At 50.3% G+C, this 17,286-nt stretch overlaps 1 protein-coding gene across 4 annotated transcripts in view; it reads right to left on the bottom strand.

Annotated features, from left to right (window-relative positions):
• COLQ (collagen like tail subunit of asymmetric acetylcholinesterase) overlaps positions 1–17,286 on the bottom strand; it is a 62,178-nt gene that overhangs the window by 20,437 nt on the left and 24,455 nt on the right. For all 4 annotated transcript variants that reach the window (XM_061167959.1, XM_061167958.1, XM_061167956.1 and 1 more), the window contains exons 2-10: positions 11,849–11,961; positions 10,669–10,770; positions 7,659–7,703; positions 7,309–7,335; positions 5,576–5,647; positions 3,758–3,820; positions 3,219–3,245; positions 2,558–2,602; positions 1,397–1,432 (exon numbers count right to left, since the gene is read on the bottom strand). In XM_061167959.1, the coding sequence (XP_061023942.1) occupies positions 1,397–1,432; positions 2,558–2,602; positions 3,219–3,245; positions 3,758–3,820; positions 5,576–5,647; positions 7,309–7,335; positions 7,659–7,703; positions 10,669–10,770; positions 11,849–11,961 (530 nt within the window). The remainder of the gene's footprint in view (positions 1–1,396; positions 1,433–2,557; positions 2,603–3,218; positions 3,246–3,757; positions 3,821–5,575; positions 5,648–7,308; positions 7,336–7,658; positions 7,704–10,668; positions 10,771–11,848; positions 11,962–17,286) is intronic.

Here is a 17,286-nt window from a genome sequence, read left to right as displayed (position 1 = left end):
GAGGAGGCTGAGAGACGCCTTGCTTGTCTGGGAGAAAACAGTAGCATAAACAGCATAATTTTTTGGAAAAGATTGCCTGAAGGAAGTGTGGTCCTTCTCCTCACCAGTTGGAAGCAGCCAGTAATATCTTGATCTAATTTCTCTCTGAAGACCTAATTATGGTCATCACATTACCTCTGTCTTAAACAGGCTGCATGGGAGGGAGGGAGAATTCTCTATGGAAAGTCTAGTGAATGGAACAGAGAGCAGAGAAGCTGTCATATTTAATTTTACAGGAATGTATTGCTCTCGGATACACAGAATGAAAACCTAGACTAAGTATTTTAAAATAAAATTGTTTTTCTCTGTAATGTTCCCTTTCATTTGCTTATATAATTAATCTCTTTTCAACCCAGCACTCTATGTAGGTAGCAGAAACAGAGCTTTTGATAGCTTTGGGCAGTGATAAATGATAATAATTTCAGATGATTGAAATTATTTAAATATAATCTACCAATGGGAGAAAGATAAAACTTTGTACTTTCAAGCATGGAAAATAAAATTTTAAGGTGAACTTGGAAACAATTTAGAATTCTAAGAAAGCATCCCACTTGCCTGTTGGAAGAATATCATGCCCTGAGGCTTAGACAAAAATAGATTTCTAATCTTAATGCCTTAACAACATAAGGACCCACCATTGCAGTGGTGATTGTCCTAAGCGGTTATTCAAGCACCCTTTCTCTTTATTGTCTGACGCTCCCCTCACCTTCACGCCTGAGTTCTCTTCCCCAGACCCCAACCTCAAATAAAAGTTAAAAAAAAAAAGTCAGTCAGTTGCCACTTTCACAATTTTTAGTATATCTGACATCACTCTGTTATTCAATGACTACTTTTTATTTAAGTCAACCAAATAAACTCCTTTTTATTAAGCCTTGTCCTGAAATCCTTCTAAGTACTTAAATAAATAATACATTTAACTGTCAAATAAAAACATTTTAGCTGTCACCTGCTAAAATAGCTCTGCATTCCCCTGGTAGTGTCTGTACCCTCCTGAAGGAGTGCTGAGCTGGGTGCCAACAGAACTGGCCTTGAACCCTCTCCAGGGCCCCTGGCCGCTGCAGCTCCAATCTGAGTCCCGGGGCACAAAGCTTTCTGCTTTTGAACAGTCTGATAGCCCCCTGACAGACAGGAGACACAGAGAAGGCCTCCCTCTTCTCAAGTGGGGTGTCCCTTCCTCCTCTGAGTCGGAGAGAGGTCTTACCAATACATTTGGCAACTTGCTCCCCTTTCAAACAGGAACCTTCCACAAAGAAATCCACTTATCGTGCTTGATGGATGAAAGGCAGACCTCTTTTTGCTGTGCTTGGAGGATCTAACTTGTTACTGAAGCCTATTTTTACTACTTCTGAGTACTTACTTTCTGCCCCAACATTCCAGGAAATCCTGGGAAACCCTGTGAAGAGAAAAACAAACATAATGACTGCTTCTGAAATAATTCTTGAAAAGGCTGAGGAAGAACTTGGTCAGTCATTTTCAAGATAAAGCCCCGTCAATCAGCCAGCCAACCCATTAGTCATCCAGCAAGTCAGCCATCCAGCTAGTCAGTCATCCAGTCAATCAGTCATTCAGTCAGCCAGCCATTCAATCGATCAGACAGGCATTCATTCATTCAGCCAGTCAGCTAGCCAGTCATGCAGTCTGCCATTCCTTCATTCTTTCATCCAGTCGGCCATTTACTCACTCAGCCAGCCAGCCAGTCAGTCAGCCAGTCAATCAGTCATTCAGTCAGTCAGCAGCCAGTCAGTCATCCAGCCAGTCAGTCATTCAGCTAGCCAGCCAGTCAGTCAGCAGCCAGGTAGTCAGCCAGCCAGCCATTCAGTCAGTAAGCAGCCAGGCAGTCAGCCAGTCAGTCAGTCATTCAGTCAGTCAGCAGTCAGTCAGTCAGTCAGCAGCCAGTCAGCCAGTCAGTCAATCATTCAGTCAGCAAGCAGCCAGTCAGTCAGCCAGTCAGTCAGTCATTCAGCTAGCCAGCCAGTCAGTCAATCATTCTGTCAGTAAGCAGCCAGTCAGTCAGCAGCCAGGTAGTCAGCCAGCCAGCCATTCAGTCAGTAAGCAGCCAGGCAGTCAGTCAGTCAGTCAGTTAGTCAATCATTCAGTCAGTCAGCAGCCAGGCAGTCAGCCAGCCAGTCATTTAGTCAGTCAGCAGCCAGCCAGCCAGTTAGTCAATCATTCAGTCATTCAGCAGCCAGTCAGTCAGTCATTTAGTCAGTCAGCAGCCAGTTAGTCAGCCAGCCAGTCATTCAGCCAGTCAGCAGCCAGCCAGTCATTCAGCCAGTCAGCAGCCAGGCAGTTAGCCAGCCAGCCAGTCAGTCGGTCAGTCAGTCATTCAGTCAGTCAGCAGCCAGCCAGTCAGCCAGCCTGTCAGTCATTCAGTCAGTCAGCAGCCTGTCAGCCAGCCAGTGAGTCAGTCATTCAGTCATTCAGCAGCCAGGCAGTCAGTCAGTCAGCCCACAAGATGCAGATTGCTAGGGGATGTCACTTCTGCTGTAGTTTATCATTTCTATGAAATGCCCATTACCTTTTCTCCTTTGGGACCCAAGTCACCCCTTTCACCTCTGGATCCCTAAGAGGAAGCCATAGGAAAGAGTCAATGAGTTAACTCCAAGGAGAAAAACTGGAGCATTTCTAACTGAAAACTCCACAGGTCAGCACCCTCACTGCCCTTAGAAGACTGGGTATGCCCAGGGAAGGTCTTCTTTATGAGATACCTCCTATTTGGATCCCCCAAAACTGCTTACATTAATAAAGGACACTCCATAGAAAATTCTGGGTCCCAGATTTTCTCCTATCTTCCAGGAAATTTGTTCTCAGGGTGTGGCTGGATTTTTTACTCCATTTTTGACAGACACCGAGGCTGTGTGGTAGAAGCAGGGCCTAAGTCACACATCTACCATCTTTGCCCAGCTCCCCCTGCCAGGGGTGGTTCACGCTGCACCTGGCACAACCTCCAGACCTTACCTGCTCACGTGAGGGGCTTCCACTTCCACTGGGAGCGCCTCCCTAACCCGCCTGCCTTGGCTCAGGGGCCCTCACTTCTGTCTCGCGGCCCACTGACGAAGGACAGGGTAACATTGAGAGGTGGCGGCTGCAGCCACTGACTAAAGAGACCCCTGGGCCCATGCTCTGTGCATCACGGACCCCAGACTCGGCTCGGGGAGCCATCAGAGACAAGCACAAACCTTTTCCCCTCTGGATCCAGGGTAGCCCTAAAAGAAAGCAGAAGGCGCATTGACAGTCAGCCCTGTAGGACCTCCGGGTCTGGAGTAAGAGTGGAAGGAACCCCTGGATGGGGTGGTGGGATGTGTCTCCACACTGGGCTGCACGTTCTAGGGCGGAGGTCAGGGGAGGTTGCAGCAGTGAGTATAAAGATGTCCCTGAGGGTTGTGTTTACACCAGGCCTAAAAAGAACATTGCTTTTCTTAACCCCCACCCTCAAAGGCCCAAACAAAAGGTTTCCATCTGCTTTGTTGTCCAGAGGTTTGACCCTCATTGTCCAAGAGAACAGCAGGAATGGCCTCCTTCTGCCCCGTGTCCCAGGACATGCCCCCCCACCCCGAGGGCTAGTAAAGATAAGCACAGCCTGGCACCAGCCTCTCCAACATCTGTGATAATCCCCAGCCCGGGACGGCAGTCACCCAGTCCCCACTTTATAGACACCAGCTGCTCTAGAGCCTTAAGCAGAAGACCTGGAACCATATGTCTGGACCAACACACTGACCTTGGAGCCCATTGGTCCTCTTGACCCTGGCAAGCCCATCAGACCCAGGTCACCTTTTTCACCCTGTGGGAATCACAAGAAGGGGGGAAAAAAGGACCTCCAGTGACATTTCCTAGAGAAACTGAACCAGGAGAGGCATGGGCTAGATCAGGATGGAGCTGGGGATATCGAGGCTGGCCTGTGAATCTCAGGACCCCAAATGCTCCCTTGTTCACTCCCGGGGGCCCAAGACTACAGACTCCAGGCTTCATTCTGGTATTTGTCATGAAACATAGAAGGAAATTGTCCAAGGTAGAGCAGCTCTCCAAACCAAATGCTCACTCATGTGTTATAAATGAACTGACATTTGATCCTCTCCCAGAGAGGGTTGGGAAAGGATGGGGAAGAGAGCATGAAGGCATTTGGGTTCTCAAAGGACAAGGTATCTGTGCTCCAAAAAACTACATCTGCTCTGCTGTTTGCATAGGGAGGGCCTTTCAGATGTTTCCATATACTCTTTCCCTAGGTTTGCAGCCAAGCAGAGTGACCATTAACCTCTGGGTGGAAGCAGGGGACTAGGATTCATGGATGGGATCTGTTACCCCTCAGAATGGTTTACAGTTGGAACTTTTAGTACCTTCTGTGCTAAAAAAAACTTTAACCAGCACTAAACAGTAGAAATAGAAGGTGAGCTACAGACTTAATTTTAAATTTTTTTAGAAGCCACCTTAAAAGTAAAACTAAAGGGATGAATTTAACTTTAAATTTAAACATTAAATTTACTCTAGTTAATTATTAATCACTATTTAATAATCCAATTATTTTAAACATGTCATCAATGTAAAAAGTATCCATGAGCGTTTTACATTTGATTTTTCACAATAAATATTTGAAATCTGTTGTGTATTTAAATTTACATCACACCTCAATTCAGGTGCTAAATTTTCATCCAAAATACTTGATCTGTATTAGATTTCATAAAATTTACAGTTAAAAGAGCAGATTTCAACTCAAGTTGCTCAAAAATACTTAAATGAATTGAGTAAAGATTTTTAAGTTCAGACTTAAATTAATTGAAAAAATTTCAGTTCCTCAGTTGCACTTCGCACATTTCAATAGTCACATGTGGCTAGTGGCTGCCATATAGGATGGCTAAGCATTCTATACAGTGGATTTTTAAGGACATATCCTTGGGAATTTTCCTAAAGATGACTGGGAACAATTTTCTAGTCTCATAATAAATGCAGCCAGTGAGTCAGAGCAGATGGTGACATTCGCCTGCCCACCCCTGACTTTTGCAGGTCAGTTCTAAGTCATGGCCTCTGCACGCTATAGTCTACAACCAAAGTGTGTAAAAAGACATGTGTGTGGGTGTGTCAGCTTCTCCTCACCTGTCTGAGGAAGGGGATTTCCCCAGCATTTAGCGATCCATCTGTGAAAGCAGGGTTTCCATGGTTCCAGCCTCCGACTCCCTTGCCCTCACCCTCCACCCACTGCCCAGTTAGTATGATGGGCCAACAACCTTCCAGACACAAGCTCCTTTGGGGTCATCTCAAGGAGCCAAAGAATTGGAAGCTAACCCTCAGGACAGAGCAGGACAGGGCCCCTGGAATGAGGCAGCAGGCCCTTGTTTCTCCTCCCACAGGAGCAGCTGTGGGACTGACCACAGTCTTGTGGTCCAAGCAAGGGAGGAAGTGTTTGGGGCCCTCTGGGCAGTCCTTGGGCTCTCTCCTTTCTCCCTGTCTTGAGGAGGTTGAGTTTCGCCGACTGTGCCAGGAGACAAGGGAGACGCCACCTCCTCCCCTCGAGTTCTGATGCCCTGGGAGCCGACACACTTACCCTGGGGCCTTCAGGGCCGGGCCAGCCGACAGGCCCAGGCATGCCAGGAACCCCTGGGGGGCCAGGTCTGCCCTTCAAAGACAGAGAACAAAAGTTAGGACTATTGGGCTTATTCCCCTCCCTCTGAAAACAGATTTGTCTCTGTGGCCTGGTAGGGAGTATAGGCCTAAGCCTGGCCCTGGGACCCTCATCCCCACTTCCAAAGACTCATGGCCTGGAAAGCTGGGCCACTCAGATGGGTTGAAGCCCTTGGTATCACATGACGCCGACACACGAGACTATTTCATTCAAGGGATGGAAGGTGGTGGGAAGGAGCTCTAAACGTCTCGGTCCTTTTATTGTTATCACCCACACACACATCCCCTGCATTCCAATATATTCTCTCCAAGGAGGCAACATAGAAGGGGGAAGGTGAGGTTTGGGGGTCAGGGACAGATGCTGGGCCCTTTCCCTTGAGGTCTATCCCCTGCTCAGCATGCCCACCTCCCAGAGGACACCTTCCTTGCCATAACAACTCACTCCTTCCTGCAACCTGCACGTGTGGATTTGCTGGGGGCGGAAGCTGCCCAGCAATTGACTCACCACTCCTTCCTAAGCCAACAGCCTAGCCCCTTTACATCAAGGTGAGGCAAGACCAATTCTCTGTTGCCATTCCCACTGCAGAGCTCCTCTGTGGCTCAGGCTGAAGCTGGATGTCACCTGGTACCACAGCCTTCCACATCCCCAGCTAGGCTAACCGAAATTAGCCAGTGGGTGCAGAGGTCAATACAGACCCCACCTCACTGCCCCCACACTCTCTTGCCGGGCTTACTCTTCCACAGCTCCTTGGCCTCAGTTGGGTTTCCTTGACACAGAGATAAAGGTGGTCCATGCCATGTGCAAGTGAATTAATGACTAGAGCAGCTCTCTCTCTTATCCCTCACCCAGAGATCACGATGCTGGCGGGCACGCTAGCTCCCACTCCTGCCTGCTTCACCCACGGCAGACCTCACTAAGCAATCACAGGCCCCAGAATCCTCCCAGCCCGGCACTTCAGATAACCACTAGGCCTTGGCTGGAGGTCAACTGTGTCCTAAAGGGGTGGGCCTTTGTCATACAAAGGTCTTTTTGAGGCTCTTATTGATAGTAAAAGTATTTGAATAAAATAACTGGGGAAATAGTAATTTATATTTAGAACCATGGGCATCTTTTCTTGGTTGTGAACCTTCTTCTGTATCACCAAGACCGACAATTTCAGTGCCAGCATCCCCTGAATGCAGTGGGCAATGGTTGACTGACTCCTTCCTGATGCTAATGAGAGTCTTAATAACGCATGTTTGGTTTATTCAGAGTCCCTGCGACCTGAGGTAACTCCCATTTATTTCAGCTGGGCCCTGAGGCAAAGCCATTCATTCTTGTCTGACACTTAATTCCAGTTTAATCAAATCGACAGTGAGAGTCATTTGGTGCCGCCGGCTGGGGCCTTGGAGGGTTTCTCTGATGGACGGCAGGATGAGGCTGGGGGGGACCCTGGCCAGGCTTGGCAGCTTCCAAAGTCCGAATGCCACCAGGGGCAGGCTGCAGACTCTGACTGAGAAGCAGGCAGAGAGAGGCGGTCACTTCCATCCTCATCAGGATGACGCCTGGGCATTGGGGCTGCGGAGTGTGCAGCTGGTCCCCACCCCGAGGGCACACAGTCTCACTTGCCCAGCACAGCTGCCCGTGTAATTCTGACAGGGTAACGTGGACCGTACCTTCCTTCCTGGTCGACCAAGCTCCCCCTGTGGATGGAGAAGACAGGTAAGCAGAAACTGCTTTGGAGGAAAAGTTCTGGAACCTGAGGGCTTGGCAGGTCTGATGAGCTGGCGTGCCCACGTGGCAAGGTGCCCTGGAGGCTCACAGCGTCCCCACCACATCACGGGGCCCCGCTGAGATGGACGGATGGGGTCCTACTCCCACAGTCACCATGGAGCCCATCGTCACCCTCTAAGGCAGGATGAGTGCATGCTTTGAAATCTCAACCAGAAAACCCTCAGGGGCATCCCTAGAAACCAGGCTGGTGTTACCCAGGGGAGGTGGGGGTGAAGACAGAGGTGCTTCATACCTTCTCTCCCTTTGGTCCAGTCTTGCCAGGAAGCCCGGGCGGGCCCTACGCGATCAAGATAAAAAGAGAACAAAGCCTGCATCAGCCAGAGGCAGGACGGGTGAGAGGGCGCCCTGGGTGCCCTGGCCCCTCAGTAGGCAGTTCTCGCTGCAGACTCAGGGGTCCCAGCATGGCCAGGCCCATCCTCCTCCCTGGGACCCTCTTCTTGCTTTCTCTGGGCTGTTTTCAGCATCACTATTACTGCGGTGCTCACACACCTGCTCTCTGTGATTTTCCTTTTCTCCCTGGAATTCTCCGATAGGCTGAACCTCCTGAGTGCCTGGTGAGAGCAACTCAAGGGACTTAAGAAGGGCTATCTGGTGAAACAAGATGCTTCACCACCTCTCACCTCTTTTCCGCTGCTCTTACCAAGTTCCCCTGGGGCCCTGACCAGACAGAAGTGAGGCTTTGCTCTCAGGAGTAGCTGACACAGAAATTCCCGCGGTGGACCTCTGGGTACCAGGAAGAGCAAAAAGCCTTCTGTTTCAAGATGCTAACAGGGTGGGCAGGTGAAGAATGAATTTTTGTCCCACTGCTCAGCCAGGGGGTGGGGCCGAGTCCAGCTCGGGGACCCCCCGCGCCTGTCGCACTGGAGCTTGGCACACACTGCAGGATGCAGCTGCCCCCGGTGCACGTGCTTATGAAACCCTCAGTTGGCAGCTGTCTGCCAAGCTCCCCAGGACGGCAGAGAGGAAATCCACCAAAACCCCTGGGCCGCCTCTTCATCCCCAAGATCAGCAGGTGAGCACGCCTTACGTGAAGCCTGCCTGAAATAGGATTTCTGTGAAGCTTGTTCAAACGACCCACTCCAGCTAAGGGATTCCAATCCTCTCTGCACATCAGATGCCCTTGGGGGACCTTTTAAAATTCCCCAGGGACACAGGCATCCCAGGGGATTCTAATGGGCAGAAAAGTTGGGGAACCACCATTTTTTGGTTTATTCTCCTTCTGTTTGGGGGAGGGGGCGGAAAGGGAAAGTTTCAGTTCCATTCTTTCTTCTTTTCCAAGCCTCAGTGATTTTCGTTTTCTTCAAATAGGCTAGAACTATTTATCAGGCCATGATGCTGTCCCTAGCTCAGGGCTTCCCAAACTTTGACATGAGGGTGATTCCCTCTGGGGAATCTTGCTAAGATGCAGGTTCTGATGAGAGGGGGTGGGGTGGGGGGAGGGGAGGCTGAGATTCTGTGCTTCCAGCAAGTTCCCAGTGCTGGCAGTTGTGGTTCCGAGGCTCCCCCTCTGCATGGGTACAGGGTCACCCTGTGTTCCTGGAGCGCAGAGGTGGCTGTGGGATCCCTGGAGCCAGCCACACAGCCTCCTCGGGACCCACGTGGGCTTGCACCAGGTCAGAGAGGTTCCTGTGGAGCTGGAGACATGGCCTCCAGGCAGCCGGGACCCCCTTCCTTTCCCGTGGGTTGTCTGCAGGTGCAGACCACGGGAGCTGACAAGGTGGAAGACCCCCTGGGAGCTGAGCCTCGGGCACCCACCGTGCGTCTCTGCAGACTTCCCAGAGCCTTTGTGGCAGTTCTGGCCAACTGTGGGTCCCAAGTCCTGCTTTCTTCACTGCATTCAATAAACATTTATGGGGAAGCTCTACTTCCCAGCCAAGAGATTCCAAGCCTCTCTGCACATCACAAGCTCTTGAGGACCTTTTAAAATTCCCCAGGAACACAGGACAGGACTACACCCCAGGTACTGGTGTGGGTGGGCACAAAGCAAGGTGGACAGTCCCTGCTCGCAAGAGCTGGTCTGCAAGGAGCCAGACAGGAAACACTTTGGCTTTGCCTCTAATACAGCAATTCTGTCATAACTCAACTCTGCCCTTCAGTGCAAGAAGTCGCCAGAGAACAACAAACTTTAATTACAAAACACGCTGGACTGGACCCTTGGCCATAATTTGCCAACCTCAGGCATAGAGCTTGTATTTTATGGAGGTGGGCAGACCCACGAGTCTGGGAACAAGAATAAAACTATAACGACATGATAAAACTATGCAGAGAAGGAAAATTGGTCCCTGGGTGGAGAGTGATGGGGTGCTTACTGCAGAAGGAGGGTGGAGGGGGCATGTCTGAGGAGGTGGGGCACCTGGGTTCTGAGGGACAGAGGAGCTGGCCACGGGGACAGTCAGAAGGAAGGGCACTGCAGACAGCCGGAGCTGCAAGCAAGGCCCTAAGGCCGCCACAGACTTCGGGTGGTTGAGGACCCAGGACACACTGCGGCTGCACTGGGCGGGCCGTGACGTCATGGGAGACAATTTGCAGGAGATATGGGTCCCCACCCGGGGCTCTGCTCCCAGGGTGAGGAGTGTGTCTTAGTCTTCCTGTGACGGGAAGCCACAAGAGAGGTGACAGACTTCCAGACCCCAGGTCCTCCTCGATGGACCCCCTCTTCCAGGTCGGCCAGAGGGCCCAGGAGTCTGTGAGACAGTCTCTGGAGGGGACCTTTTGTCTCCCTAAAAATCCTTCCACCAGCATTCGGCCTGCTCCTCACTCTGACCTGAGCTCTGGTGGGGAGGGGCGGGCTGGTTGGGGCCCGAGTTTGGGGCCAAAATGAGTTCACAGGACCACGTTCCTTGTTGCCCTGTTTCTCTGCCCTGCACACAGGCCCCTCTGGGTGGGGTTAACAGCCACACTGCCCCTGAGTGTTTTTCTGATGACCGCTATAACAATAACCACCCCCATCTAGGCAGTAGCTCGCCTGGCCACCTCCCACATCTAGCACTGCAGGGGAAGTTATATCCCCATTGTGCAGATGGGCACATTGAGGCTGGGAGGCAGAATCGGCCAGAGAAGAACCACGTGATTCCTCCAGGGCAGGAAAACAACTCCAAGGCACCTGAAGGGGGGCAGCTCTTCCCGGGGTGTGGTAGGCGGGGGAGGGTCCCTGCCCTGAGCAGAGGACCTCAGGGGAAGGGCCTGGGGGTGCACTGACCTGCGGGCCCGGACCTCAGGGGAAGAGCCCAGGGTGTACTGACCTGGGGGCCCGGAGGCCCAGATGAGCTGAGTGACCCCTGCACACACGGGGACCGTGCCGTCTCCAGTTCCAGGACGAGATTCTTCACGTCCGGGGAGAGAAGCTTCAAGACAAAGTGGCACAGGTTATAGGTCCGACCAGGGGTGCAGAAGAACAGTCAGCCCCCGGGCACAGACCTGTCCCACAGCCCAGGCCCCAAGGCCGGCCGTTCCCTGACTCCCCAGTGGGCGTCTCAGGAAAGCGACCTCTGACTCCCAGTCCCCTTCCTCCCATCTGCTGAGACAACCCGGCTTAAATGGATTACAGAGAAAAAGCAACCACTCTGGATGGAGTTAGGAACTCGCTCGGGAGCCTTCACCCAGCATCCAGGACAGCACCATCCAATAGGAGTAAAATGAGTCACTAATGCGAGACCCCCGTGCCATCTTAAATGTTCTCGTAACCACATAAAAAAGGTAAAAGGGGACACGTGAAATTAATTCTGGTGAGTATTTTATCTTACCCAATATATCTGAAATATTATTTCAATGCAAGAAAAAAAATTACTGAGATATTTTTGCATCATTATAAAAAGCATTCCGTGTGTATTTTATACTCCGCACATCTCAGTTGGAACTGGCCAGATAGGGCCAGAGGCTAGTGTATTGGACAGTACGGGTCTAAGAGGTTCTGGGAAAATCTGAACATCTAGAGTCCCTGGAATGCCTTCCAGCTCAGCTTCCCCCATCCTGCTCTTTCCCTCCTTTGCCCTCCCTTTCCTCAGTTCCGTTCTCCCTCACAGGACTGTTTCCTGTGTCACTTCATGGATAACCGAGTAAGAAGGAAATTTCACACGTGCTTAGGGAGAAGAAAAAACAAGAGGGGGAAACTCCACGTCTGAGCCGCTGACAGGAGCCCAGAAAGCTATCAGTTCACCTCAGTGTCTCTGAGCCGACAGGACACTTGCCCCGCCGTCTACCTGCCGAGAAAGACACGTTGTCTGCTGGCCAGCTGAACGGCCCAGCCCCGTTCCCGGTGAGGAAGCATCTCCCTCCCTCCATCCCGCCTGAGGTGCACCGGGCACCAGCGGGGTGCAGAGAACCGGCCCCTGAAGACAGTACCAGGAGGAGCCCCCGCCGGGCGGAGGGGGCGTGGCTGGGCGGAGGGGCGCCCCGGGACCCCCGACAGTAAGCGGTACTCACCGGGCCCCGGCCCCCTCGGAAGAAGGGCGGCGGGAACAGCGGGGGCGGCGGGGGCGTCAGCAGGCAGCATGCTCGGGGGCCGCCGCGCCTCTTCTGATCCAGGCCGGGCAGGGCTGCTCGGAGAAACCCCCTGCTCGTTAGTGTGGGGCCTGCGTCAGGGCCTCGGGGTGCCCACTGTGCCCGGGAAGGGCGGAGACCGTGTGCCACCCCCGACGGCCGGCCGCCTCTCACTGCCAGCCCGCTGGGCCCTCCCCGCCTCTCTGGGTGCGCACTGCGGCCGCTGGGACCACCGGGAGGTCAGGCTCCTTCTCCAGACGCTGAGGGTCACTTTGTAGACGGGACAGACAGCATACGGTGCAAATAGACCCGCCAGGTGCCCCTTCTCTCAGCTGGGGAGAAGGCAGGGTCTGCTCACACCCTTGACACCTGTCTGGAAGGAACCGTTCCCTGGGGGAGGCAGTGCCCCGGGCCAAGATTTCAAGCATCCATTTGACTCCAGACTCTACACAGACATTCGGGCCACCCGTGCTTACAGGAGAGCTACAGGCTAATGTCTTCAGACACAGGAGTGAGATGACAAGGGGGGCCTGGATCCTTGCAGCTTCACAGGCAGGTGTTCAATGTGAGCACACATTCAGTGCTGAGCTGGTCCTGGCAGAAAGGACACAGATCCCCAGGGATTCCTGCAGCACCCCGGGTAGAGATCCCGAACTCCCCAGCCTCTAGGAGCCCCTTCAGCTCCTGTCCAGTCTCTGCCCTGCTCCCTGCCCACCGCCCTGGCTCCCAACCTGGGGGAGTCCTTGTGGCTGCATTTGAGCTTCGTATGAACATCATCCTTCTTTGGCTCGACATCGTGTCTGTGACAGGTATCCTGATCCCTGCTTGTCGTCACGCTGCTGAACAGAGTCCCGCTGTGGGACACAACCACAACCCTCTTATCCATCCTGCTGCCTCTGAACACTGGGTCAACACGGCTACATGCCCGCCAGACCGGCTAAACTGAGAATGCCAGAACGCAACATTTGTCGGCAAGGGTGTGGGACAACCAGAATTTTCACTCATTGGCCGGCGGGATAGAAAATGGGCTCAACCTCTTTGGAAAACTCGCTGAATCGTCTTCTAAAGCTGAATGTGGCCACGTCCGATGGCTCGGCAAGTCTCACGCCAAGGTGTTCACCAACGGAAAAGTGGACGCGTGTTCACCCAAACACACATACTTCTCGAACATTGCCCAGAGCTGTTGATTTTCCAGCTCCCCGTCCTGGTCTCGTGATGGTGCCTCCTGGTCCACCCCTCCTCCGAATCTCTGACCGGTGGGTTGCCCTTCACACCCCTCTATGCCCTGAAACCAGTTTTCAGACTTGTCTCCCGGAGACAGGGCTTGTCTTTTCCTTCCACCCTGTGATCCAAGGCCTGACTCGACATCAGGCAGCCAGCGGGTGCATCCTAGAAGGCACGCAGTGTGGGGCTGCCGGTGTCAACTCCAGCACCCCGGGAATCACTGCACACACCTACACCCTTGCACCCAGCGGAGGAGCATCCCGCTGTCTGGACCACTGGTCCTTAGCCCCCTCAGATGCAAGGCCCCATTGGTAAGAAGTATCTTTAAAGACCCCTTTGTTATCCCAAAATAGAATCCAAAAATAAGACAACATACCTATACCACTTAAAAATCAATGTAATGTTCTGAATGTAATATAAAAGAGAGCTTTCAGAAAAGTGATTTATGATATAAAAATGCATGTTTTGATATGCATATTTTGTTGAGCACTAGAACGTCAGAAAACTTGACGACATAGTTAGATGCTTGTGCCTGCGTGTGAAACCATACTGAATGCAAAGTCTACTAACATAACGTGCGGCATCTGCAATGCAAATGCTTCAAGTGAGGTGCCCACTGTGAGATGTGATTTTCTCAAATGAGGAAAAATACTGCATAAAATCCCAACCAAACAAAGCATAGTCACTACTCAGCAGTTGTTATATGAGAAAACTCAGTTTCATATATAGCAGTTCAACAAATATTGATATGAAAGAGAATTAGCTCCTAGGATGAGATAATTATAAAATGTATGCATCTTCCATGTGACATTTCAGAGTCATGTGGGACATGGGACATGCATATGATGCTGTCCCACTGCAGGAAACCTCTCGGCTCAGCTGTTGTGACAACTGAAAATGAAAATTTCTAACAAGGCCCCATGGAACACTCTCTGAAATAAATTGTACCAATGTTTTCTTTGGTCAGTCTCCCAAGGCAATAGAAATAAAAGCAAAAATAAACAAATGAGACTTAACCAAACTAATAAGCTTTGACACAGCAAAGGAAACCATAAACAAGACAAAGACAACCTGCAGAATGGGAGGAAATATTTCCAAATGATGCAGCCAACAAGAGATTAATCTCCAAAATATACCAAGAGCTCATACAGCTCAATAACAAAGAACCCAATCAAAAAATGGACAGAAGACTTAAACAGACATTTCTCCAAAGACATCCAGATGGTCAATCAGTTCAGTTCAGTCGCTCAGTCGTGTCCGACTCGTTGCGACCCCATGAACCACAGCACACCAAGCCTCCCTGACCATCACCAACTCCCGGAGTTTATCCAAACTCATGTCCATTAAGTCAGTGATGCCATCCAAACATCTCATCCTCTCTTGTCCCCTTCTCCTCCTGCCCTCAATCTTTCCCAGCATCAGGGTCTTTTCCAATGAGTCAGCTCTTTGCATCAGATGGCCAAAGTATTGGAATTTCAGCTTCAGTCAGTCTTTCCAATGAACACCCAGGACTGATTTCCTTTAGGATGGACTGGTTGGATCTCCTTGCAGTCCAAGGGACTCTCAAGAGTCTTCTCCAACATCACAGTTCAAAAGCATCAATTCTTTGGCGCTCAGCTTTCTTTATAGTCCAACTCTCACATCCATACATGACCACTGGAAAAACCATAACCTTGACTAGACAGATCTTTGTTGACAAAGTAATGTCTCCGCTTTTTAATATTCTGTCTAGGTTGGTCATAACTTTCTTTCCAAGGAGTAAACGTCTTTTAATTTCATGGCTGCACTCACCATCTGCAGTGATTTTGGAGCCCAGAAAAATAAAGTCAGCCACTGTTTCCACTCTGTCCCCATCTATTTGCCATGAAATAATGGGACCGGATGCCATGATCTTAGTTTTCTGAATGTTGAACTTTAAGCCAACTTTTTTACTCTCCTCTTTCACTTTCATCAAGAGGCTCTTTAGTTCTTCACTTTCTGCCATAAGGAATATTGGAATATAATGGAATATATATATATATATTCCAGTAATATAATGGAATATTACTCAGCCCTAAAAGAGAATGAAATAATACCATTTGCAGCAACACAAATGGACCTAGAGAGTGTCATATTAAGTGGATTAAGTCAGAGAAAGACAAATATCATATAATATTACTTATGAAGTGAAAGTCACTTGGTTGTGTCAGACTCTTTGTGACCCCATGGACTATAGAGTCCATGGAATTCTCCAGGCCAGAATACTGGAGTGGGTAGCCTTTCTCTTCTCCAGGGATCTTCCCAACACAGGGATCAAACCCAGGTCTCCCACATTGCAGGCAGGTTCTTTACCAGCTTAGCCACAAGGGAAGCCCAATATTATTTATAATATTGTATAGTATTATATGTGGAATCTAAAAAATGAAACGAATGAACTTATTTATTAATACAAAACAGACTCACAGAGAAAACAAGTTTATGGTTACCAAACAGGAAAGGGAAAGGGATAAATTAGGAGTCTAGAATTAGAAAAACTGTACAGAAATGTCTTAATGACCCAGACAACCACAATGGTGTGGTCACTCACCTAGAGTCAGACATCTTGGAGTGTGAAGTCAAGTGGGCCTTAGGAAGCATCACTATGAACAAAGCTAGTGGAGGTGATGGAATTCCAGTTGAACTATTTCAAATCCTAGAAGATCATGCTGTGAAAGTGCTGCACTCAATATGTCAGCAAATCTGGAAAACTTAGCAGTGGCCACAGGACTGGAAAAGGCCAATTTTCATTCCAATACCAAAGAAGGGCAATGTCAAAGAATGTACGAACTACCACACAACTGCACTCCTTTTACATGCTAGCAAGGCAATGCTCAAAATCCTTCAAGCTAGGCTTCAACGGCACGTGAACCAGGAACTTCCAGATGTACAAGATGGATTTAGAAAAGGCAGAGGAACTAGAGATCAAATTGCCAATATCTATTGGATCATAGAAAAAGCAAGAGAATTCCAGAAAAGCATCTATTTCTGCTTTATTGACTATGCTAAAGCCTTTGACTGTGTGACTCACAATAAACTGTGGAGAATTCTTCAAGAGATGGGAATATCAGACCACCTTACCTACCTTCTGAGAAACCTGTATGCAGGTCAAGAAGCAACAGTTAGAACCAGACATGGAACAATGGACTAGTTCAAAACTGGGAAAGGAGTACGTCAAGGTTGTATATTGTCACCCTGATTATTTAGCTTATATGCATAGTACATCATGTGACATGCCAGGCTGGATGAAGCACAAGCTTGAATCAAGATTTATGGGAGAACTATCAATAGCCTCAGATATGCAGATGATATCATGCTTATGGCAGAAAGTGAAGAGGATATAAAGAGCCTCTTGATGAATGTGAAAGGAGAGTGAAAAAGCTGGCTTAAAACTCAACATTTAAAAAATCAAGATAGGGACACATAGCTTTGGAGGGAGGAGCCCTTTTTGTCCCCTTTTGCCTGGCAAACAATAAAACTGTTCTTTTCTATTTCACCTAAAAAAAAAATAAATAAATAAATAAATAAAATAAAAAGTGAAGATAATGGCGACGCCCAGTCTGACCTGGCTCTGGATTGGCCACTGCAGCCTCTCCTTTGCCCCCGCCCGGCCTCAGTGGACAGCCAGGGCTGAGCTGTGGTTGTCCGCGTGGCCTCTCCCAGCCAGGGGCAGCTGGGGGCAGCTCATGACGGTGCGCTGCTCATCACTCCAGTTTCCAGACCATCCAGGGCCCCGGAGCCTCTGCAGCCCACACCCTGTGTGGCCCCCACCGGTGGAAGACCCTGGCTCCGTCAGAGCCCTACCCCAGGCCGCCCGCTGGACGCTGGCGCTGCCCTAGGAAGCACACTGCAGCCACTGCTCCTCCTGTTAAGGCTTCCACAGGGGCTGCCCCCCAGCCCTACCCCTAGACCCCCTTCATTTTCAGCAGGTGACGATCATCTATTTTTGCCTGCACCCCCGCCCAGCTCCCTAGAGAGGTTTGTTTTTAGCATCATCTAGTTTATTTCCAGCTCATTCCAGCTCAGAATATTTCCATCAGGTGGACGTGTTTGGGAACAGTTTCCCGCTCCCCCCACCCCCCACCCTTCCCTCCCGGTCACTAAGACAGGACTTCACACGTCTATTTTGGGGTCATCTGAGT

This window comes from Dama dama, chromosome 19 (genome assembly GCF_033118175.1).
Source record: "Dama dama isolate Ldn47 chromosome 19, ASM3311817v1, whole genome shotgun sequence".
NCBI classification, from domain to species: domain Eukaryota; kingdom Metazoa; phylum Chordata; class Mammalia; order Artiodactyla; family Cervidae; genus Dama; species Dama dama.
Note: the sequence above shows the minus strand (reverse complement) of the source record. Positions and strands in the feature narration are given on the sequence as shown.